Raw genomic sequence first — 21,170 nt, forward strand, 5'->3', positions numbered from 1 at the left:
GAACGATGCCGAAAATCCATCAAGTTGCGGTCTGGACACCTTGAAGTTAACCACGTTGAGCATTTTACAGCTCAGCCTCAATGATGGATGGCCCCTCGCCATCAGGGTGGAAGATGACGTTGACGGTGAGCCCGACAGATTCGAGCATGGCAGTCCATTTAGCCTTCGTACGGAGAGTACCAGGGGCGAATACCATCAAGATCATATCCACCATTGAGTGGAACAGACCCGCGTTCTCATCGGGGAGGATATATTCCTCAATCAGGATCTTGGAGTGCCCCTTCTTCATGGCCTTGGTAACGTTCTTGAGGATCTCCATACAATTTTCGTCGGAGAACTCATGCAAGAGGAACTTGAGGAAGTAGGCACGAGACCCTACATTCTTGCGTTAGAAATTTGTTTCCTCGCATACGATGAACAGAGGCGAAGAGGTCGGGGCTGTTAACTTACCCTGAACTGGCTGCGGAGTAAAAGCATCATATCCGATCTTCTCTAGCCCCAAGTCGTGGTAGGTAACGTCGTTGAACACGGCTGGAAGGTCTTCGACGATAATTCTTCCAGTTGCATCGGGGAACTTCTTCTTGAATGCCAGCATGTCACGACCGCTGCCGGCGGCAATATCCACAATTAGAGCGTCGCCGGTTTCACAGGAGGAGCCGTCTAGGATTCTTTCCTGGACGGGATACCAGTCAACCCAGAACGGGCGACTCTCGCGAACATGCTCCACGAAGGAATGGAAGCGCTCATGGACAGCGACGTCTTGTGCTAACCATTCGAAGGTCGTGAGATTGGTGTCGTACGTGTATTGCATAGGCCCGGCTGAGTGGTTTTCGGGATTCTGATAGTTTGTCTTGCGGAGGAAGTCCGGAGTCTTCAGAACGGCCGGAGCAATATCAACAAAGCTAGATGGATCATGTCAGTGAAATTTCAAAAAATGGGTAGATGAGTTTACATACAGCGTGTCAACGATACCGCCAGATTTATCGTCTGTCATCTCCTTGGAGAGTAAAGATGGCGAATACTTCCCAGTACCATGCTCTTGGGCAAAGTCCATGGCAACAAGGAGACGCATAATTCGTTCTGTGGTAAAATGTCAGCCGGACGTCAAGAAGATAACAAGGGGTGTATGCAGCGGATATGAAAACTAACCGATTAACAAAGGGTTTGCACCACTCTGATTGGCCAGGTCCTGGTAAGAAATGGGCTCGTCTGATTTGGCAAGAATCGCAAAGAGACCAAGGTCATGTGCGATCTTGACTACCATGGCTTGAGTAGGCTAAGAGATGTAAGTAGTTTGCTCGAAGACTGCAAGAATAGACAACCTACCGAAAGGAACAGCTTTAGAATCACATCCTTGGGATGTTCAAGAGCTCTTGACAACTTCAGGGACTTTTCAAGTGCCTGAACTCGAGCGATTTCAGAGTTCTCCACTTCAAACTGCTTGACAGAAGTTTTGACCTCTTCAAGAAGCGCGTGGACTTGCTTTAACTCGACATAATCCATTTTGACGAATTGGGTCAAGAATAATGGTATGATCTGCTGGATTTGTATAGTAACTGAAGCTTCAAATGCAGAAGCTAGCGAATTTCAAAGGAAAAGAAACACTGAGATAGAAAAATATTGAAATGATTCAATGATTCTTCAGACTATTTATGTACTTTCGGGGTGGTCATGCCCGTACTTGGGGCTTTTACAACTTGTTGTACTGATAATGACGTCACTCAATATAGTATTGGAATTATAAGATATATCAGAATATCGACGATGGCGATGGAAAATTAAGTAATATTGAAATTTCATCTCAGCTGAGTGGATATGAATGGATTTATTGATGTAATGCAATGCAGTGTAATGCAGTAGTTCGAAGTGTAAAGCAGGCACATAAAGTTAATCTGGCGCAAGTGGGTCTTGGCTTAATGGTGGAACTGGAGATCTCTTGTGTTACATGAAATCATGGAAAACTCATTCAAATCTTGCTTCTAAGGTTCGTATCTGGAACTTTGAAGTAAGGCCAAAGATCTGTATGATGAGATGATCTAAAATAAAAAACAGAAAAGCAAAGTGGGATATAGTACCATACTTTGCTCTCAATAAACCCACTTTATACGATGGGTTTAGTAAAACACTGAGCTGAAGGGGACGAGTACCTAAGAAAGTAGCTACCATTTCTGATAAAGTTAAGCCCACTCACTCACGACAAATGGCCCTTCTATAAATCTGGAGTGATAACAAGAAACTGCGAGTCTTGGCAGGTGTGGAGAGGATCGACTACACTACTAGTAGTGAGTGGAGTAGAAACTACACACCGCATGTCCTGCACATCAACACCGATTCATGGTTCTTCCTTCCTGTTCTGAAAAGCCAAATAACATAAGACTCACAGGATAATTTCTCCAAAATTCAACTCCACAGTGCGTTGTAGATCGAATCTTCATAGTGGGTCTGATATGCAGGCGGATGGGTATAGATTCAGCTGGATGGAGTACATCGGGCTCCAATTCTTCAGAAATCTCCACCATTCCAAGATTCAATCAAGATGCTCAATGTGGCTGTTACACATTGGCTAGAAGCGCGTTCAGGTCATATCCTATACGGAAAAGATATGCAAATACGAGATGAGGCGTGAAGTCTGTTCCATAGCTGTATCACCATATCAGCTACAGTATCCTCCAAAACCTTGGAAGTTACCAGCTGACTCAATGTTGCCACAGACCTGCGTCACTGCACCTCCCAATCTCCCCAGATTATGTGAGCAATAAAGTAAGTATCTCACTATGCACGTGCAACGTGTCAATAGAGATTATACAATTTTCTACTTAAGATCTAAACTATCTTCCTGGTAGAACCAGTGGAGACAGCAAATACCAATTCTTTCAAGAAAAACAAAAAACACTCGCTATATTATAACAACATGGGAGATATAGGCGTCGATCGGGTAGAGCTTCTCTCGACATACATCTTCAACTGTGCTCGAAGTCGCACCCGCAAGTTAAGTCAGGAGAACGATGCCGAGTCCGAAGCATCAAGCATCGTTTCAGCTTGCAGAGAGCTCGAATCACTCCTATCGCCCCCTGAGGATTGGATTGGTCGAGTTGCGGGGTCTTACAACAATGGCGTCGCGCTTTGCATGGTGCTCGATTTGGAAATTCTCAAGATTCTCTCAGAGCAAGAACTCACTTCACTGGAAAAACTAGTCCAGATCTCAGGAGCATCACCCTCACTTTTAAGTAAGAAAAATTCACAAACAAGACTGTTACGATTCTAATCAGAAACAGGAGGTGTCATGACACAATGTGTGCATAGTAAAATCTTCGACGAGCCTTTACCGGCACAGTATAAACTGAACAGTCATTCCATACGCTTGCTGGTCCCAAACTTTGCATCGTGGATCCATTACCTGTAAAAAACCCTCCATTCCATGCCCCACACCCCCAGAACACCCTACTGACTGATAATCCAGTGTTGACGATGGTTTCCAAATGGCATCCCGCATCCCCGGATATGCCTCCAAAAACAAATTCCAAATCCCCAATGATCGACACGAGACCGCATTCAGAATGGCTTTTCAGAGTACGTGAATTGCCCTATATCATATAGACCAAGTTCATACTAACTTTCTGCATAGCCAACAAACCTTTCTACCAGTACTACCACACGGTCGACAAAGCGCGAGGCAACCGCTTCGACAGCGCGATGGAAAGATACTTCCACCGGTCGACTCAAACACCGATTGAAGATTTCTTTGAATTTGGAAAATTGCCCCCTGCCGCCAGGGTAGTCGATGTGGGAGGTGGTAGGGGTCATCACTCGATTCGACTTGCCAGCCAATATCCGCAGCTGAGCTTTATCAACCAAGACCTTGGCAAAAAGGACCCTACGTTGAAAGAAACCATGGACAAAAGCATTTTGAAGAGGGTCACTTGGCAAGAGCATGATTTCTTCCAAGAGCAGCCAGTTCAAGGAGCCAGTGTTTATATGCTCAGCCATATTTTGATGGATAATACTGATAGGTTAGTGCGAATTCCTCAATGCATTCATTAAAAATATACTGATATCTATAGTGATGGCTGCAAAATACTCCAGAACGTTTTTACGGCCATGACGCCAAACGAGTCAATCTTGTTGATTGATGATTTCCTTGATCCGGGGAAAGAGGGCACGTTGCCATTGAAAGCGAACACTCTCAACTTGCACCTGATTGCAGCTTTTGGGCGGCCATTTCGAACTATGGAAGAATGGGTTCATCTTTTTGTGAGAGTTTCTCCTTCGCTTCGTATTATCTCTACATCGGTAGTTGGGAATGGAAGGGTGGTTTTTAAGCTATTACGAGAAGGTTGACTTTAGAAAGCACTTCTTTCGGTGTTCGGAATTAATATTGTGATCCCTCTCTTTACTGCTCAGGTGCCTACGGTTTCCCCCCCCCCCCCCCCGATATATGATTTCCCCGTGGCTACAATGGCACTTAGACATCAATACTGGATACTGGTATCTATACGTGGAACTTTATCTACACACCCGTGGACGCGTACTTAGGAATAAACGGCGCTCTTTACTTGGGGAGATTACTTAGTAGTTAACGGGTGTCGACAGGTGTCGCCAGTGGTATTAAATTTGGTATGAAATTAATCGATGGTAACAAATTGAGGTAGTGGCAGGGGCCTAGCCGGGCCACAGTAGTTGTTAACTCAAACATACATATTGTAGGACATCAGGCTAGTAATGATGCATAATAACTTGATCCGAAGATCAATAGAAAAGGAAGCAAGCGGCGCACGAAACAACAGGTTCACTCGCGAATCAAGTCTTCTTGAGCCACTCAGCAAGATACTCCCCACTCGTCTTCGCAATAGCATTTCGCAGAATTGAACACATTTCCAAAAGTTCAAAGTCCGTGATCGTATAGGCCGGACAGATCAGGACGTGATCAACTTGGTACTCACCAGTGTGGCCCAGGTTACCGATAATGTTCAAGCCCATTTCCCGAGCATTCCGCACAACCTTACCACAAAAGTCATCCTCTCGCGCAAAGGCAGTCTTCTCCTTCTTGTCGAGGACAAACTCAACAGCCCAGAAGAGGCCCCGGCCACGGATATCGCCAACAAACGGAAGAGGTCCGAGCTGTGTTGTAAGAATCCCATACATCTTGGCTCCACTTCGCATGACTTTCTCAAGCAAATTATCACGCTTGATTATCTTCTGGACGGCGACAGCTGCGGCGCATGCGAGTGGATGGGCCTATGATAACAAAGTTAGCCTTGGTACTTGAAACTTCATCGAAGACTGTACCTGGAAAGTGTGTCCGTGGGCAAGACCACCAGAGCCGGCGGCCAAAGCGTCGAAGATTTTCTGGTGGAGCAGGACGCCCGAGAGAGGAACGAAACCTGCGCCGAGGGCCTTGCCGATAGTCTGGATATCGGGGCCACGGATATCCTCCTGCTCCCACGCGTGCATAGTGCCAGTTTTTCCCATACCGCAGATAACCTCATCCAAAATCAACAAGACTTCATACTTGTCGCAAATGGCGCGGATAGCTTTGAAGTAGCCCGGCACAGCGGGCAAGCAGCCAAGGGTAGTGCCACTAACGGTCTCGGCAATGAAGGCGGCAACGCGATGGGGACCAACGCGAAGAATCTCATCTTCGAACTGACGCGCCAAGCGCTGCACGAAATCCTCGACCGATTCTGTCTTCGCCTTCATGCGGTAATCATAGCAAGGATCCACAAACGACACATTCGGCGACATGAAGTCCTTGTAGAATTCTCGTCGCGACTCATGGCCCGAGACACACAGGGCGCCGATAGTATTGCCGTGGTAGCTCTGTTTGCGGGCGATGACATGGGTGCGCTGGGGCTGGCCACGCTCATGCCAATACTGCACAGCCAGCTTTAGAGCGGCGTCAGTTGCCTCGCTGCCGGAATTAACAAAGATAGCCTTAGATAAGCCGCCGGGCTTATCGGCGAGGAGAAGATCGGCAAGCTCCTCGGTAGCGGCGTTGGTGAAGGGGGAGCCGGAGTAAACGTAGGCGATGTTGTTGTTGAGGTGATTGGTGATCGCTTCGACGACCTCGGGCTGGGTGTGGCCAAGGCAGGATACGGAGGGGCCGCAGGTGGCATCGATGATTTTCTTGCCATCTTCAAGGATTAGGTGGATGCCGTTGCCGCCTACAATTTTGACGGGGTGCTCGGAGAAAGTCCGATGGAGGATGTGGGAACTTGCGACGAAATCGTCGGTGGCCATCGTGAGCAATTGAAGGTGTTGTGGTCACTGGGGAAATGAAGTTTAGCTTGGAGAAACACGTCCTGTTGAAGAATGATTTATGTCTTTATAAATCATGCAGAGGGAATTCACTAACATTTTTGAAGAAAAAAAGAAAAGAATTTGACGTTCGATTGCCGACGCCAGGAAAGCCCGCCGTTGACGCCGGACGCCGGAGCAGGTCGATCACGAATGAGGGGTTAAGGGGAGTCAAGTGGATCAAAAAATGGAGTGGGAAACACGTCAAGTATCGTGAAGTTTCGCCGCCGTTGACGCCAGGTGACTCGAGGGCTGTAGGGTGCGTATTTAAGACCGCCCTGGTAACCAAGCCGTTGGACGAAAAACATGTAAAACAATCAACTCATCTATCTTTATCAAGCCAACTTGTTCAAGGTAAGAATTTCATGGAAAAACTACTATGTCCGCAACACGTGTGCTAATTTTTATCAGGAAATGGAGAAGGGCGATCTTTCATCTGTGGCCTACAGTGGCCCCAAACTACCCAACGTCCCCGAAGACCTGGTAGTCACCAGTGCCCTGGACCTAGAATGCGACGAGCGACTATGGGTTCCCCAATCGAAAGACGTCTGGTTTCGTCCGCTGTGCTTCAATGTGTCCCAGGGCTACTTTGTGAATATTCTACGGGTTAGGAAGAGTGGAATCCTGTCACGCCACCGACACACAGGGCCTGTCCACGCCACTGTTCTACGTGGTCGATGGCACTACCTAGAGCACCCTTGGTGGGCCGAAGAAGGCGGATATGCCTTTGAGCCTCCCGGCGATATCCACACTTTGGAAGTGCCTGATGGTGTCCAAGAGATGGTTACCTTGTTCCATGTGACTGGAGCTTATATCTATGTGGATGTTGACGGCAATGCGTTGGGTATTGAGGATGTGTTTAGCAAGCTTCAAGCAGCGCGGAAACACTATGAGGAAGTAGGGCTGGGAGCGAACTTTGCGAATCAATTTGTGCGATAGATTGGGAGTCATTTGTGTGTATACAAATTAGTTGGGGTATTTGAAGAAAAAGTTCTCAAAATAAATTAATAATAGAGCCCAAGGTATAACTCATGATAGAGAAAGATATAACCCATCCTGGCTTACAATATCAAGCCAGTCAATTTGAACAGAGGATTCCCCTAGAGGCATTGCTGCTCTTCTTCCCCATAGCTTTTCCAAAATGGACAGCGCCACTTCGACATTGCGAAAGGCCCGAGAATGAATCATGTCGAGCATCCTGTCTCGAATAGACCGAATATGGGATTTGAGCGTTGCTTCTCCCCCTGCAAGAAACAAAGGAAATAGAAGTGCGCATTCTGGAAGACTCCGCGTCGGCATTTGTGCAACACTGCTTACAATCGCCGCAACTTGACCAGTGATTTTTGATAAAAGCTCATCTTGTCGTTCCGGAAATGCCCAGTGCATGACACGATATAGATGAATCATAGCCGAGCTGCGGTAGGACTCCGCTAAGAGCCCCAAGGAAACGTCCGGAGACGAAGGACATGTCCATTCAACTAGGCGAGTCTCGAGCGAGTCCAATTCGGTCATCAAATCCAGCACTTGCGTACCCGATGTATCATAATAGGCTCCACACTGATCGGACTCATCCGCAATAGGGATAGTAGCAAAATTATCTTTCAAGTTTTGCTTGAATCTGCTCGTTATTGAGATAATTTCCAAGATCTCAGAGGCAAGCCCAAAATGTGAATCAGGCAGTCGGGGCTCGTCCAAAGTTAAAAAATGATGCGAATTCAATAAAGGTGGTCGGTCTTGCGCGACTGACATGACAATGTCACGATAAGCAAAGTTGCGCAGCAACCAGCGACCCGTATAGGCATCTGCGAACTCGGCTAACATGTGTTCTGCGATTTTTTCCGAGCCGCCCACGGGATCTAACTCATTAAGTTTTGAAGTTATGACCCCAGCAGCGCCCATAAGGTGGAGATACCACGCATTGCCGTTATCAGCCATTATGCTTTCCAATGAGCACAGGACCAAAGACATGGCAAGTGTGGTCTCCACATTGCCTGAATCGGAGGCAAGGGCATTTGAGAGATCTCGGAGAGCCACGCAGCGATTCCGAGTGGCAACTTCCAGGTACGAGGTATCACGTAATGATAGATGAGCCGAAGACCAGGCGATCAACGAGGTCAAAAGAGGAGGGCTATACATGGCCATTGGAAGGAATGCTGCGGGGGTCAGCACAGACCAGGAACATGGGGGTGGAGAAAGGCTAAAGACCCACCAGAAAGAAAGCAGTTGTTCTCCATGTTGCTGGTGAGGAGAATGCTGAATGTTTGAGTGTAATAGCGGAGAAAATGACGTCGACTGGACGAGCTTGTACAATCGGCATGCTCGTCAACCCAAAATAGTATAGGATCGGGATTTTGGGTGAGACGAAATATGTTGGATTGACGGTTTTTGGTTGGTAAAATTTGTTGAGACTTGGGAGATACATTCTTGTCACCGAAGGCTCTCGGGTCCTCCCATTGGCACTTATAATTTAATCGAATGCACTCTTTGCATAAAGGGTGACCTAGGTCACATCTCTTCTTTCTGGCAAAATTTAGTATGGAAAAAATCAGTCACGAGAAATTCAAATTCGCTATACCTTTGTCGGCAGGTCAAACACCCCGTACGCTCTCGAGTGGTTCCTATTTTCTTGACGATCCGCCGAGGAAGGACTCTTCCAGATGCGGGGAAATTGACTTCTGTTGGAGGCATGTTCGTGAAAGACTCACGTCGTAAGGGCTCAGTTTGATACAAAAGAGTGTGATAAACGGCCTGGCGCTAATGGCGCAATACATATTCGTGAGGGGAAGAACCTCAGTCCATGGCAAATGTTATCAAATGTCCGAGAGTGGAGAGAAACCCACGAGGTTGAAGAATTGACGAATCACCGGCCAAGCGGTAAAGGCGGGGGATCACGAGGCCAAGTGGGGCAAAGATAGTGGCCAATCAGACTCTTCATATTAACACTTGATACCGAGCCTCTTATCGGCGAGAGAATGAGATTGTGAGCTGCAACTTCCTCTGGTCAACGGTTCCAACCCTGATCGAAACTCAACGGCAATGCGACCGAAGGTAACGGTGACTAACGGGCCAAGAGTCCGATGGGCCTTTGCTTTTTGTGCCCTTATGGATTGATACAAAGCATAAAATCTGCCATGTTTCCCTAAAGAAGACCAAAATGTTCACTGAAAAACATACTGTCAACTGTCATGCAGCAGTCTAAACTTCAGGATGATATCGATCTTGAGGCTCGTGGCTATCAGCGCCAGATGCCCCGACAATTTTCAACATTCAGTCTTGTTGCCCTTTCTTTCAGTCTGACGTGCACTTGGTCCGGTACTGGCTCATCAATTGGTATCTCTTTACAAGATGCATCAGCAGCTGGAACCATATGGTCCCTTCCCGTAGCTGCTCTCATGACGGCTTTTCTATCAGCTGGCGTGGCTGAGCTGGCATCGGCTTATCCAGTCGCCGGTGCTCAGTACTACTGGGCATTCTGTCTTGCATCCAAGGACTGGCGAGCCTTTGCTTCTTATATGTGAGTGATCTTCCTCAATACCCACTGCTTGATAAATCCTAATATTTGCCCTTTGCAGGAATGGCTGGTTGAGTATACTGGGATGGTGGCTAGCTAGCGGTGCGGCCTGCAATTTCATCGCATCCTTGATTCTGTCAATCGTGGTTTTGTGGTATCCAGATTACGAGATCCAGAGCTGGCAACAATGGCTGGTCTATGTTGGGATAGTGTGGCTTGCAATTGCACTGAATACCTGGGGATCACAGCTGCTGCCCCTCTACAATCGGTTTAATTGTAAGTGGCAATCCCCGTCAGCGGGCCTTGATTCCTAGCGGATATCAAATCTAACTTTCTCAATTTATCACCAGTCCTCGTTGCTTGCGTCACTCTCGCTGGAACAACAGTCACACTTTTTGTTTGCAGTCGAAACAACCACGCAGCTCCTAAGTGGACCTTTGGCGATGCCACGAATGGCACAGGGTGGAAGAGTGAAGGGCTCGCCTTCCTGCTAGCCATCACCAATGCCGTATACGCATTCCTTGGAACTGACTGTGGGGCACATGTTTGTGAAGAGATTCATGACCCTGCTCGCAACACCCCTAAAGTCATCTTATATCCGGTTTTGATGGGTCTAGCAACTGCCTTTCCATTTGCTGCTGCTTGCATGAACGCGATTACCGACCTGGACGCTGTTCTCAACTCGCCGTCTGGTGTTCCCTTGATTGAGATATATTATCAAAGTACTGGATCCAAAGGAGCATCGTCTATTCTACTGGCCCTTTTTGCCTTCTGCTTCTTTGGGTGCACTGTTGGTAACGGTGAGTTGATTTCTTGCCATGAAAAGTTTCAAGCATACTTACATATTCGAATCCAGGCACTACTTGCTCGAGAACAATCTGGGCCGTTTCGCGTGATAACATGCTTCCATTCAGTGGTAAATGGTCCATTATAAACCCCCATTTCCAGATTCCACTTAATGCACTTTGTCTAAGCGGTGCTGTCGTCTCGGTAAGTACCCTCTGCATTATAAAATGTGAGCATAACTTCTCACCCAGTCTACCAGTTATATGGCTTGATCTTTCTCGGTTCATCAACCGCTTTTTCTGCAATGGTTGGTGCTGCTGTTATCTTCTTGCAAACTTCGTGTGCACTGCCACAGGCCATTCTTCTGTGTCGTGGTCGCCAGATTTTGCCTGAGCGACCCTTTTCTCTTGGCCGATTTGGTTTCGCTATCAACCTAATCTCGGTGCTTTGGGTGATTCTTCTTGATATCCTCTGTTTTCTCCCGACCGAGATGCCGGTGACCAAAGAGAACATGAACTATGTGTCTGTCGTGTCGATTGGTCTGACCACGTTTGTGTTTGTGCTCTATTTATTCTTCAAAAGAGGGCAGTACCTTGGGCCCCGGCTACCAGACGAGAATTTTGAAGCAGTATCGTATCAGATAAGTGAAGGACAAGAACCTGACACCGTTGGCCTCGAGGATCCCGGTAAGAAAATTTCCAAGAACGAGTGAGTGTCACATCTTTGGTGCTTCGAGACCATTTCTTTTGTTGAATGCACAGATGTAACCATATAAACCATATACCAGTTGACCACAAGCCTATGAATTTTGATAGTCACTAAGAGAAAAATAAATTACACACATGTGCATATCCCCGAATAGAATATTGACGTACTAATCAAGCCTCTTTCAAATGCTGACACCGCATTATTCCAGGATCCACGGATATGGAAACATTCAATGTTGAACATTGAAAGAACATTTGAACCTGCGAGAAACAGACTCTAAAATCTAGTAGAAACTATACTACAAAAGGGAACAAAATTCGAAGACTAAATGTGCATATCCATGCCTTATATAGAAAATACCTCGTTCTGGCTCAAGGCTCAACCCCTGATCTTTACTGCGACAGGACAGTTGAAGAATCCGAACGATTCACTCAGTAAGCCTCCGACCAAACGCGGGAAAACCGGGAGAACCGCAACAACCAACGAGGGCAAGAAAGTTCGATCAGCTTCCTCACATAAGGCCGATCTCCATGATTCAGTTGCCGGTGTCGAAACTCGACAATAGATCCTGGACGCCGCAAAGTCGGCTAGACCGGTTGGGTAAACGGATTACTTCGTCACCAGAATTCAGGACCTGCAGCATTCGTTAATCTCTCTCTCCCAAGTTTACTTTTCCCAGAAAAAGGAGATCGAAGCTCTTGATCAAGAGAGGGAGAGACTTGAAACCTGCCTGGACCGGAAGGAAGAAGCAACACTTAACGACAAGGAATCTACAGATGGTGAGGACAGTCAGTCTGAACATACTGACGGGCCCAACATGGAGAACTCGGGCTGATTACCGGTAATCACCAAATCTGTCAACAGACAGATTTCCACGGCTTGGGCCCCCTGTTGCGGAACAGATTGGGGAAGCGGTCAAACTGGTGGAATTACCCACTTCTGTTGTTGGTTAGAACCTACCTTCTACAACATACACCATTACAAAAGCATCCTTTAATTAATATCATCACCGTTCCAACTATTCCATCCACAGTTTCATCAATTCATCAGATTTCATCTCTACAGTTGTCTACAGCGTTTGAATTTATCTCTGTTAGTTTGTTGGTTGGTTAGTTGGTTCTTTTCAAGGCTGCCATCAAAGGGGCTGAATGCTTTGACATAAAATCTGTGGGGTGATTGATTTTCGGGGAGACCCGGAACTATGGCGGCCGATAGAGGCCACTCCTAGGTCATATCCCAATTTTAGTTTCTAACTTCACCGCCCTGTTTCCCGCTTGTATTGTATTTATCATATATAGGAATATCTTAAGGGATTTGATCTAAATACAGGTCACTTTTAGAATAGACTTGAGAGTAAACTTGAGAGTAGACTTGAGAGTAGACTTGAGAGTAGACTTGAGAGTAGTCTTGAGAGTAGTCTTGAGAAGGGACTTAAGAATGGACTCAAATGTTATGATTAGTAGGATGTCAGCCTCTCTTTCTTGCCAGTTGTTGTGATAATTTACCTACAGAAAGAGAAGTAGTTAATATAAGATTTGAATATAGCATTACTGATATATGATAGAGGTCAAGGATTTAATGTATAATGCAGCGCTGAACTGCTTGAACATAATGGAGTTCAAAAACTAATATGAATTTGGAATTACTCGTAATTTACTTTCTGCCGGAAAGTTGAAATTGGGATTTGACCTAGGGGTGGCCTCTATCGGCCGCCGCACCCGGAACCCCCTTTTTGGAGGCAGCCTCACTTCGTTCAGCTAGAACGCTACTCCGAGTCTCCGTTATCTGTTTGATCATGTGATCTGTATCATATCCTGTGTAGATAGCTTGTTCTCTTCTTCTCTTCTTTTTCTTCGTTCCTTGCAGCCTCCAATACTACCGCATTGTGCTCGCCCTCCTTCCTCAGTAGCAGACTCCGTGTCTCTCTTCAGGTTATGAGCCCTCGTGCTAGTCGATTCAATCTAACCCTTTGATCGGCTGCCCTGTTCCTACACGGATTCCCCGCGTTTCCCCGCATTACAGGCAACCCCTGTGACGCACACCCCTCGTTCGTTGATCTTATAGGTCTTTACTGATCTTACAGATTCTCATTCACCCTGGGCTTTTGCAGCAATTACATTCCCCACCCCGTTCGCTGGTCACTCAGATCACAGTCACTCAGATCACACACCCCGTTCGCTAGTCTCTTAGATCGCATACCATATCAGAAGAATCAGCCTCTTCTGTCGAAGCTGAGCAACAGCTTCACCTGATGGACACAAGGAATGTGAATCTTCCTAGTCCTTACAGCAACACATTTCACAGGCCAAGATCGCAACAATCGAATGCCCTCGACACGTGGACAATCGCATCTGTATGTTCAACCTCGACTCTCGCGACAGAAGCCCAGGCTTTCTATAAACACATGCAACCCCAACGGAAGAACCTGCTTCTTCCGTCGAAGCTCCTGAGTAGCTTTCACCCAAACACGCTTACACGTACGTTGCACGATCCTGGTGGGATGATATTGCACAACTCTGGTGGGTAGAATTCATCAATCCTTGCAATTTTTATGCCTGTTTTCTGTGGCTTTTTCTGCATCTTACGGCACTTTGTTTGCTTGTTTAGTTAGTTATCAAGAGACTCGACGATGAGTTCGAGTATGGTGGGTGTTTGATCATATGATCTGTACTCTCACTCTATCTTGTGGAGATAGCTTGTTCTCTTCTTCTCTTCTCTTCTTCTTCTTCTTCTTCTTCTTCCTTCCTTACAGCCTCCAATACTACCGTATTGTGCTCACCCTCCTTCCTCAGTAGCAGACTTCGTGTCTCTCTTCATTGTCTACGCACGCTCCGTGCCCTATGCTGCTACGCACGCTGCTCTCTGTGCCTCACGCATATGAATAGCCTGTGAGATAAGCAGAAGTCTCATGTGATATATATATTTATATGTATATATGAGTCTCGCGCGGTTCTGTTTCTAAAGTGTTGTTTGTTAGGAGAAAGTGAACCGTCAACTGTAACCCATTCTGGTCACATGGTCTGCTTCTGGGCATGCTCCAGCGCGTGTGGGTTTTGTGTCGTTTTCGTGATAGGATGAGGGCTGGTAGTTAGTCGAGGGAAGTACGAGCTTCCAGATGTCTCTCTCCCATTCTTTCTCTTTCCTTTTCTGACCATCCCATTCTCCGGAGAAGAAAGACAAATAGTTCTGATTCCTTCCCACCTCATTTTCATTCGTTTCCCATCTCATTGCCATTCAATTCGTTTCCCATCTCATTGCCATTCGTTTCTCATCTCTCAATACTGTGGGGCTGCAAAATGGCTCGTGTGAATTACGGCTTGGTCTCCCTGCCACCAGAGTGCACGCAAAATATTCTCATGTATTTTGATAATGTCACGTCAATCTGCTCGGCCATTCTGTCACACTCATCGCTTTACCGTGCATTCCATGGCGCTCGAGATCTTATTCTGAAGTCGGTATTGAGCAACATGATACCACTGGACTTGCTACCGGAGGCATGCGCTGTTCTTCGCGCTTCCAAGATACATGTTTGGGATCAAAAGACTCGTGATGACAATCTTGACAACTTCCGCCGAAGGCTTATCCCAGCAGAGTTCTCCTTGCAAGACGCAATCTCAATGGAGGAGTTTCATCTGAGTGCAAGTTTTTTCACGGCAGACTTTACATCCATGGCTCTGTCTCGACATATTTTGAAAGACAAGACCACGACCACAAACCCAAACCCAGTCACTGCCAATGAATGGCACAGGGTTCTGCGGAGCTTCTACTGGTGGGAATGGTATACTCGCTCATGTAGAGTGATCTCCAACCGCTTCATTCGCGCCGAGCAGAGTCCAAGACATCTTCAGATGTTCTCGATTTGGGAAAAGGAGCAGCTAGCCAGCGTCGGAGAGTACCTGTTTCACAAGATAACGAAGCGTGAGGTTCTCCAATATCGAAACGCAACACATGCTAACTGGGAGTAGCCTTTAATGAAGTGGCAGCCCATGATATCAAATGGGGAAGTCTGGCATCTGAGGTGTGGGATTCATTATGGCCCCATACAGCTAATGGATTTGTGAGCTGATCCGTTTTTGGAAACATGATATGCGAGCTGACATTCAGATAGTGGCTTCAAAGGCTCCCGTTTCTGCAGCGACTGGTTAGTGCTGAAACTTATGATCAAGGACACAATTTAATGGACTCCAATTGGGAGATGACATCCGATACAGGCTGCTCCTCCAGATCGGGTGTAGATGCATGGGTACCAGCTGCACATGAACCAAAATTTGCTCTCCTCCAGACCTACACCGAGGAGGAACTCAAAAATGTCATAGGAACGCCCTGGGCGTTTGAATCCGATAACGGCCCACTTGAAGCTTGGAAATGGACGCACCAAGAGCAATCATACTTCTTTTTTGTTCAATGCCCCAAGCTACGATGGCTTCGTCGACGCGGGTACGTCATGTGGAATTATGACCGACTGAAGGAGTGGGGGCTCTTTGATCTACAATCGGACCAATTTGAGGACGACATGTGTTAGGAGACGTGAACCATATGACCCATTCTGGGCACATGGTCCGCTCCTAAGCATGTTCCAGCGCGTGTGGGTTTTGCGTGTGTGTTACTAGTAACGAGGGGAACGCTATGATGTGCCATCTAGGTGCACGGGTCGATCCAGCAGTGGACAGTGCCGAGACTACTGCCTAAACAACAATCTAGGGGTCAAATGAGAGATGTGTAGAAGTGTGTATTCCAATCTAGCCACTACAGCCGCTATACAGTAATGACAGTGCTGACTGTACCGTAACGGCATGTCAGGAAACCGTAACGATATGTAAGGACGTACTTCCCCACTACACTAGTTAGTTTTGTGCGAGAGGGCTAGGGTTGGTAGTTAGCTCAGGAAGTGAGAGCTTCTCTCTCCTTCCTTCCTTCTTTCCCCTCTCCATCTCGCTCAGTAGTGAAGAATACAACACAATTGCTCCTTCTTCACCTCCTCATTACCATTCGTTTCCCCCAGATCCTTGTGGGTCTAACAACATGAAAGAATTGAACGACGATTGGGTCTCCGATATCTACCGAGACCCAAGACAAAAAATGGAGAGATCGTGGCATATCAGAAGCGAACTTTACGACGATTGAATGCATTTCAGTAACCTTTCATACCCATGGCAGAATTTTTCTTCAGCAAGGATAAAATGCCCCACCTAGAATTGTACAGGGTCTTCGAGTCCCCAAATCCATGCCTGCTCTTGCGTGAACCCGTTACTCGGGACATTAAAATCGACGAAGAAAGGCTCCAAGGGCATATCGAGTCCGTGAACGGGGTAGGCTATAGCGACTTTTAGCTGCGAGACTTCGCAAGACCGAACTTGCAGGTTACATACCTTCATCAAAGTCAGTAGATGCCTGTTGAATTGCATTTTCATGAGTGGAGCCAGAAACACTCGGAGCATCATTCGCTTCCGCAACTCCAACGGGTCGCGGATACTGGCTGTCATTCAAGTCCCTGAAGTCGTCACATCCATCATGAGTAGTTTCGCGAGAGTTAAGACTACTGTCATTTCCAGCGCCTAGGATAGCTCTGAGTTCATTTTCCATCACCAATCGAGTCAACTGCTGTAAGATTTCAAGTCCTTGAGCTGAGAGGGGAGATTGTGATCTTGTCTTCAAATGTGTCTGCATATTCACCAGCCAGCGTAGTCCAACTTTGAGCTGATGGGAATCCGACGTCAAGGGCTCAATGCTAGTCAAAACACAAAGCAAAACACCAGCGGTGAATGTGTGAATGCTAATGAAAGATGCAGCATAGGTATCAGCGGCAAGATTGAATATTGGCGATTCTCCGATTTTGGCAGTATTCATTGCAGCCTCTTTGCAGATCTGCATGGAGGCACGAACTGCGTTTGCCAGTGCATCCGCCATATCATTAGTTCTGGAATCGACGTGGAACTTTGTGCGGTATGTAAGAAGTGGGCGGTGGACAAGAATTCTAGCATTTTCGTATGCAAGCGCCAGAGCGAGCGCTTGAAGCTGGAATATGTGACTATCGAAGACAGGGCCAGATGCGCCAACATCACGGTCCATGTCCTCTCTCGAGAGATGATATGTGTGGTTGCTGCGGTCCAGGTGTAGAGAATCGGGTAGCTCGGCTTTCCACTGTTGTAACCTTCTATCCAGTAATGGGATCTTGCGGAGTAGTTCTTTTAAATCAAAGGAAAGGGTCTGTCCCCTACGATTGTCGCTTTGACGGGATCCAATGCCGTATAGATCAGTCAAAGTGTCTTTCAGAAAGATCGACAACTTCGACATTAAACATTTGTAAGAAAGCAGAGTATCTGGACACCGGTGTCTCTCCGCATTATTGACAGGCGATACCCCAATAAGTATGGGCGAAGGATCCAGGAGCCCCACACTGCAATCGGCATCGACAATGCCATGAGGATATCCATATGATATTGAGCAAAAAGTCTCAATCTCGTAGATAGCCCACCAGCAGCGTTTGCGAGTCTCAATCATTTGTCTTGCCTGGATGGACACATGCTCGACTATGGGTACTTTTCGATGTAAACCAAGTGCTTGTGCGACTCGGAGCCCGCAGCCACACACAGGCCACGCTAGATTTGGGCTTCCATTATAGAGATAGTATGTTCCCAGTAGGACACAAGTCTGGACAGACTCTATTGAGCCGATGGAGACGATATCGAGTAACCTGGACCGTATGACTGTAAGGATATTATCCTTCAACAATGTCAAGTCCACATCTCGCGCTTTCAATATCTGCTGCCTGTACTCTCCAGCATACTGCGCAGCAATTGCGATGACCAAAAGAAGAGTGCTGATCATAGCAACGTCTGGGGCCGTCTCAACAAGATCATCGGCAGATAGTTCATACAAAGTTTGCCATTTTTGTCTGAAATCTTCCTGGTGAAAGACAAGCATGAACCAATGCACTCGATCAAAGTATGTGTCAACCAGTAATGCCGCAGTATCCCGACAAGGTAGTAGCGAGACCAATTCCATTGTCACCGCTCGTGAACCTTGGAATATCGACTTTGGTGCATATGGCCTGCCTGTCCTAAGCTCCAGCCCGGAGTTAGCCATGGTGGATGTTTGTGATGCGAGAGGTTCATGGCCTCCAGGCATGGCTGTTGTCAAAGACACATCTGGCGAGGTAGAGTTATGCAATTCAAACGCCTATAGATAATAAGCATCCGAGCTCATCGTCTTTGACAGCAGCTTACTCACCCCCGATACTAACGACATTGTTGAGCTAGACCAAGGCTGATCACCAAGGTGGCTGGTACCCTCGGGCTCATCGTGTCTTGCCGCGGTACTTCGACGGAGAGGAAGCCTAGCTTGAACACCCTCGCCAGAGCTCCGAAATGGTCTGAACTGGTCAACGGGACCTGTTCGGCACTCGATGCCTGCACGCTTGCAAAGAGTGCAAGGGCGCTGAATATCGCACTGCTTTCAAATCAGATAGAGAAATGGAAAGGGTTCGTGGGGTGACTCACTCTTAGCTTCTGATGTCGACACCTTTCGCAGGCTCTGCCTACTTTTGTTCGTTTGGCGCGGGACGCCATTGTAAGTGTGGAGACCAGGCAAAGGCCCAATGGCCTGGTGCACAATTCTCAAGGCATGTAATTTCCCGAGATATTCAGGGTCCAGGGAGGTGATTCCGAGCTGCCGAAGGGAGGGACGGAACGTTTTTCCACATGTGGTGACAACCCCGAATTCCTCTCGCACACCGCCTGTGCCACCGGACCATACTGCGTGTTGATTGGTTCCAAAGCTGATCACGGAACACGCTATAGTGGCACTGATACAGTTGTTATTTCCCACGCCAATCCATTTTCTTCCTTACAGTGTGCCCTTTGAAGGATTCATCAGAAGTCCATGGCCGAAGCAAAGCGCAATTGATTTTATTCATTTTCTACTTGCGTTTTCAAATTTTTGTTTAAAAATATCCTGTTGTTGTCCCGAACTACATACAAAGATATACTTTATCCTGTGCAGTCATTTTCAAATGACGACAAGATAGATTTCAAAATTCATACATATATGGCTTAAAAGCTAACAACAGAATTCACCTAGTATCCACCCGCCTTCTCAACAATAGGCTTGAATGACACAGTCACAGGTTCCTGGCCAATCCCTCTGCTCTTAGCATCTTCCAAAATCGCAACGGTAGCCGTCGCGCCGATGCGAGTGACACCGATGCTCATAACATGAAGCAAATCATCAAGAGTGCGAACACCACCCGCCGCCTTAATTTGAACCTCAGGACCAGAGTGTTCCCGCATAAGCTTGAGGTCCCTCACCGTCGCACCAAGGTAATTATACGAGCCATCGTTCTGCTTCACAAAGCCGTAACCGGTAGAGGTCTTGACAAAGGCAACCTTCAGCTTGGTGCAGATCTCGCAAAGCCGAACAATGTGCTCAGACTTGAGGTAGTCGTTCTCGAAGATGACTTTCAAGATAGCGCCACGGGTGACGACGGCTTGATTTATGGCATCGATTTCGTGGGTCACGTACTCCCAGTCACCGCCAAGAACCTTTCCAACGTTAACCACCATGTCGATTTCCACGCCGCCTGCCTCTGTGGCGGCGATGGCTTCGAAAACTTTGATCTCGGTCGTGCTGTTGCCGTGTGGGAATCCGATGACAGGGCAGATGGCGACGTCGGTACCGGCTAGCTCTTTTCTGGCGAGAGGAATATGATACGGCTTGACGCAGGCGGTCGCAACATGGTTATATTTGGCAATCTTGAGACCTGACAGGACGTCTTCATCTGTCATTGTTGGGTGCAGGAGGGAGTGGTCGATCATTTTGGCGATCTGAGACAGGGTAACAGTGATGGTATTTTGAGACATTTTTGCAAAGTATTTTCATCAAGTGGTTTTGGAGGAAGAGTTGAAACAAAAGGAGTATTCATCGATGAAGAATGGTCTAGGATATCGAAATCCTGGGGGGTTTGAAGTCTTATGTATTTATGTCCATGTTCCTTCAAGCTAAATACAAGAAGGCATTAAAAAGCATGTGGGTCCACCGGGATGTGTACTGGCGGGAATAACGGCCATCCGGAAAATAGAGAATATGACATAATCAAATTTTAAATTGGCAGAATTTCAAATTTCAATTTTAAATTACAAACTTAAATTACCTACCCCAAACTGGGATACCCAAAATCTACCCCACTCAATCCTACCGCTTCCTCATATTCTCTTTGTATATACTCCTCCACCATCTCAATCGCTCGTATTAAGGGCGCCCTATTTATGCTCCCATTCCTATTCCAAATGTTCGCTCGAGATATTTTAATCCGACGGACAATTGCTGGCCATTCTTCCAGTGGAATACCTATTCCTAGAGGTGGAAATAGCTCCTAATCATGATTAAGCCTAAGACCCCTTCTTAAGCCTAAGCCTAAGCCTAAAGCTTCTCCTATAGTAGAAGCTTATATAGGTAATGATCGGTATTCACGTAAAGTTGAAGACTCTCTAGGTATCACAAATTATATAGTATATACTATTGCCTGAGGTATTAGTAGCTATCCTTCTTTTTAAGGTGTTTAAGGTATTTAGGGAGCTTTTCCTTTTCCTTTTCCTTTATCTATAATATTATTAGCTATTAGCTAGATCACTTTATCCTAGTATATTTTTAGCTATTTATTATTAAAATATTTACCTATTATCTAATCTCTATACTAGCTAATCCTTATATAAACTATATTTTTAGACTACTATTTAGTATCCTTTTTTCTAGCCTAAGCTTATTACTAAGCTTATTTTTTTTTAAGAGGGCTAGAAGATAAACCCCTATATATACTCTAAATAGGGATTATAGAGATTATAGGAGTTTCTAAAATAAGATTAATTAATAGTAT

At 46.6% G+C, this 21,170-nt stretch overlaps 9 protein-coding genes across 9 annotated transcripts; 4 read left to right on the top strand and 5 right to left on the bottom strand.

Annotated features, from left to right (window-relative positions):
* Positions 1-64: 64 nt before the first annotated feature.
* Positions 65-1,503, bottom strand: N7466_010008 (uncharacterized protein; the record flags this gene model as incomplete). The annotated part of the gene is made up of 5 exons (XM_057169397.1): positions 65-375; positions 451-902; positions 957-1,080; positions 1,150-1,276; positions 1,327-1,503. The coding sequence occupies 5 exons, from the start codon at positions 1,501-1,503 to the stop codon at positions 65-67; spliced, it is 1,191 nt and encodes a 396-aa protein (XP_057016788.1).
* A 1,408-nt stretch (positions 1,504-2,911) lies between these two features.
* Positions 2,912-4,338, top strand: N7466_010009 (S-adenosyl-L-methionine-dependent methyltransferase; the record flags this gene model as incomplete). Its single annotated transcript, XM_057169398.1, has 5 exons — positions 2,912-3,227; positions 3,276-3,399; positions 3,461-3,570; positions 3,626-4,010; positions 4,062-4,338. The coding sequence occupies 5 exons, from the start codon at positions 2,912-2,914 to the stop codon at positions 4,336-4,338; spliced, it is 1,212 nt and encodes a 403-aa protein (XP_057016789.1).
* Positions 4,339-4,797: 459 nt separating this feature from the next.
* On the bottom strand, positions 4,798-6,237 carry N7466_010010 (uncharacterized protein; the record flags this gene model as incomplete). The annotated part of the gene is made up of 2 exons (XM_057169399.1): positions 4,798-5,235; positions 5,287-6,237. 2 exons carry the CDS (start codon positions 6,235-6,237, stop codon positions 4,798-4,800), a joined length of 1,389 nt encoding a protein of 462 aa, XP_057016790.1.
* Positions 6,238-6,708: 471 nt separating this feature from the next.
* On the top strand, positions 6,709-7,233 carry N7466_010011 (2,4'-dihydroxyacetophenone dioxygenase family protein; the record flags this gene model as incomplete). The annotated part of the gene is made up of 1 exon (XM_057169400.1): positions 6,709-7,233. One exon carries the CDS (start codon positions 6,709-6,711, stop codon positions 7,231-7,233), a length of 525 nt encoding a protein of 174 aa, XP_057016791.1.
* Positions 7,234-7,323: 90 nt separating this feature from the next.
* N7466_010012 (fungal specific transcription factor domain-containing protein) lies at positions 7,324-8,528 on the bottom strand (the record flags this gene model as incomplete). Its single annotated transcript, XM_057169401.1, has 2 exons — positions 7,324-8,447; positions 8,504-8,528. The coding sequence occupies 2 exons, from the start codon at positions 8,526-8,528 to the stop codon at positions 7,324-7,326; spliced, it is 1,149 nt and encodes a 382-aa protein (XP_057016792.1).
* A 951-nt stretch (positions 8,529-9,479) lies between these two features.
* N7466_010013 (uncharacterized protein) lies at positions 9,480-11,303 on the top strand (the record flags this gene model as incomplete). Its single annotated transcript, XM_057169402.1, has 5 exons — positions 9,480-9,808; positions 9,867-10,081; positions 10,156-10,605; positions 10,662-10,795; positions 10,851-11,303. 5 exons carry the CDS (start codon positions 9,480-9,482, stop codon positions 11,301-11,303), a joined length of 1,581 nt encoding a protein of 526 aa, XP_057016793.1.
* A 3,292-nt stretch (positions 11,304-14,595) lies between these two features.
* On the top strand, positions 14,596-15,821 carry N7466_010014 (uncharacterized protein; the record flags this gene model as incomplete). The annotated part of the gene is made up of 3 exons (XM_057169403.1): positions 14,596-15,217; positions 15,265-15,356; positions 15,408-15,821. The coding sequence occupies 3 exons, from the start codon at positions 14,596-14,598 to the stop codon at positions 15,819-15,821; spliced, it is 1,128 nt and encodes a 375-aa protein (XP_057016794.1).
* Positions 15,822-16,488: 667 nt separating this feature from the next.
* Positions 16,489-18,867, bottom strand: N7466_010015 (transcription factor domain-containing protein; the record flags this gene model as incomplete). The annotated part of the gene is made up of 4 exons (XM_057169404.1): positions 16,489-16,613; positions 16,669-18,478; positions 18,530-18,748; positions 18,799-18,867. 4 exons carry the CDS (start codon positions 18,865-18,867, stop codon positions 16,489-16,491), a joined length of 2,223 nt encoding a protein of 740 aa, XP_057016795.1.
* Positions 18,868-19,374: 507 nt separating this feature from the next.
* Positions 19,375-20,157, bottom strand: N7466_010016 (2-deoxyribose-5-phosphate aldolase; the record flags this gene model as incomplete). The annotated part of the gene is made up of 1 exon (XM_057169405.1): positions 19,375-20,157. One exon carries the CDS (start codon positions 20,155-20,157, stop codon positions 19,375-19,377), a length of 783 nt encoding a protein of 260 aa, XP_057016796.1.
* Positions 20,158-21,170: the final 1,013 nt, after the last annotated feature.

The sequence above is a fragment of the Penicillium verhagenii genome (assembly GCF_028828195.1).
Source record: "Penicillium verhagenii strain IBT 33310 chromosome Unknown utg000010l_segment0_segment0, whole genome shotgun sequence".
NCBI classification, from domain to species: domain Eukaryota; kingdom Fungi; phylum Ascomycota; class Eurotiomycetes; order Eurotiales; family Aspergillaceae; genus Penicillium; species Penicillium verhagenii.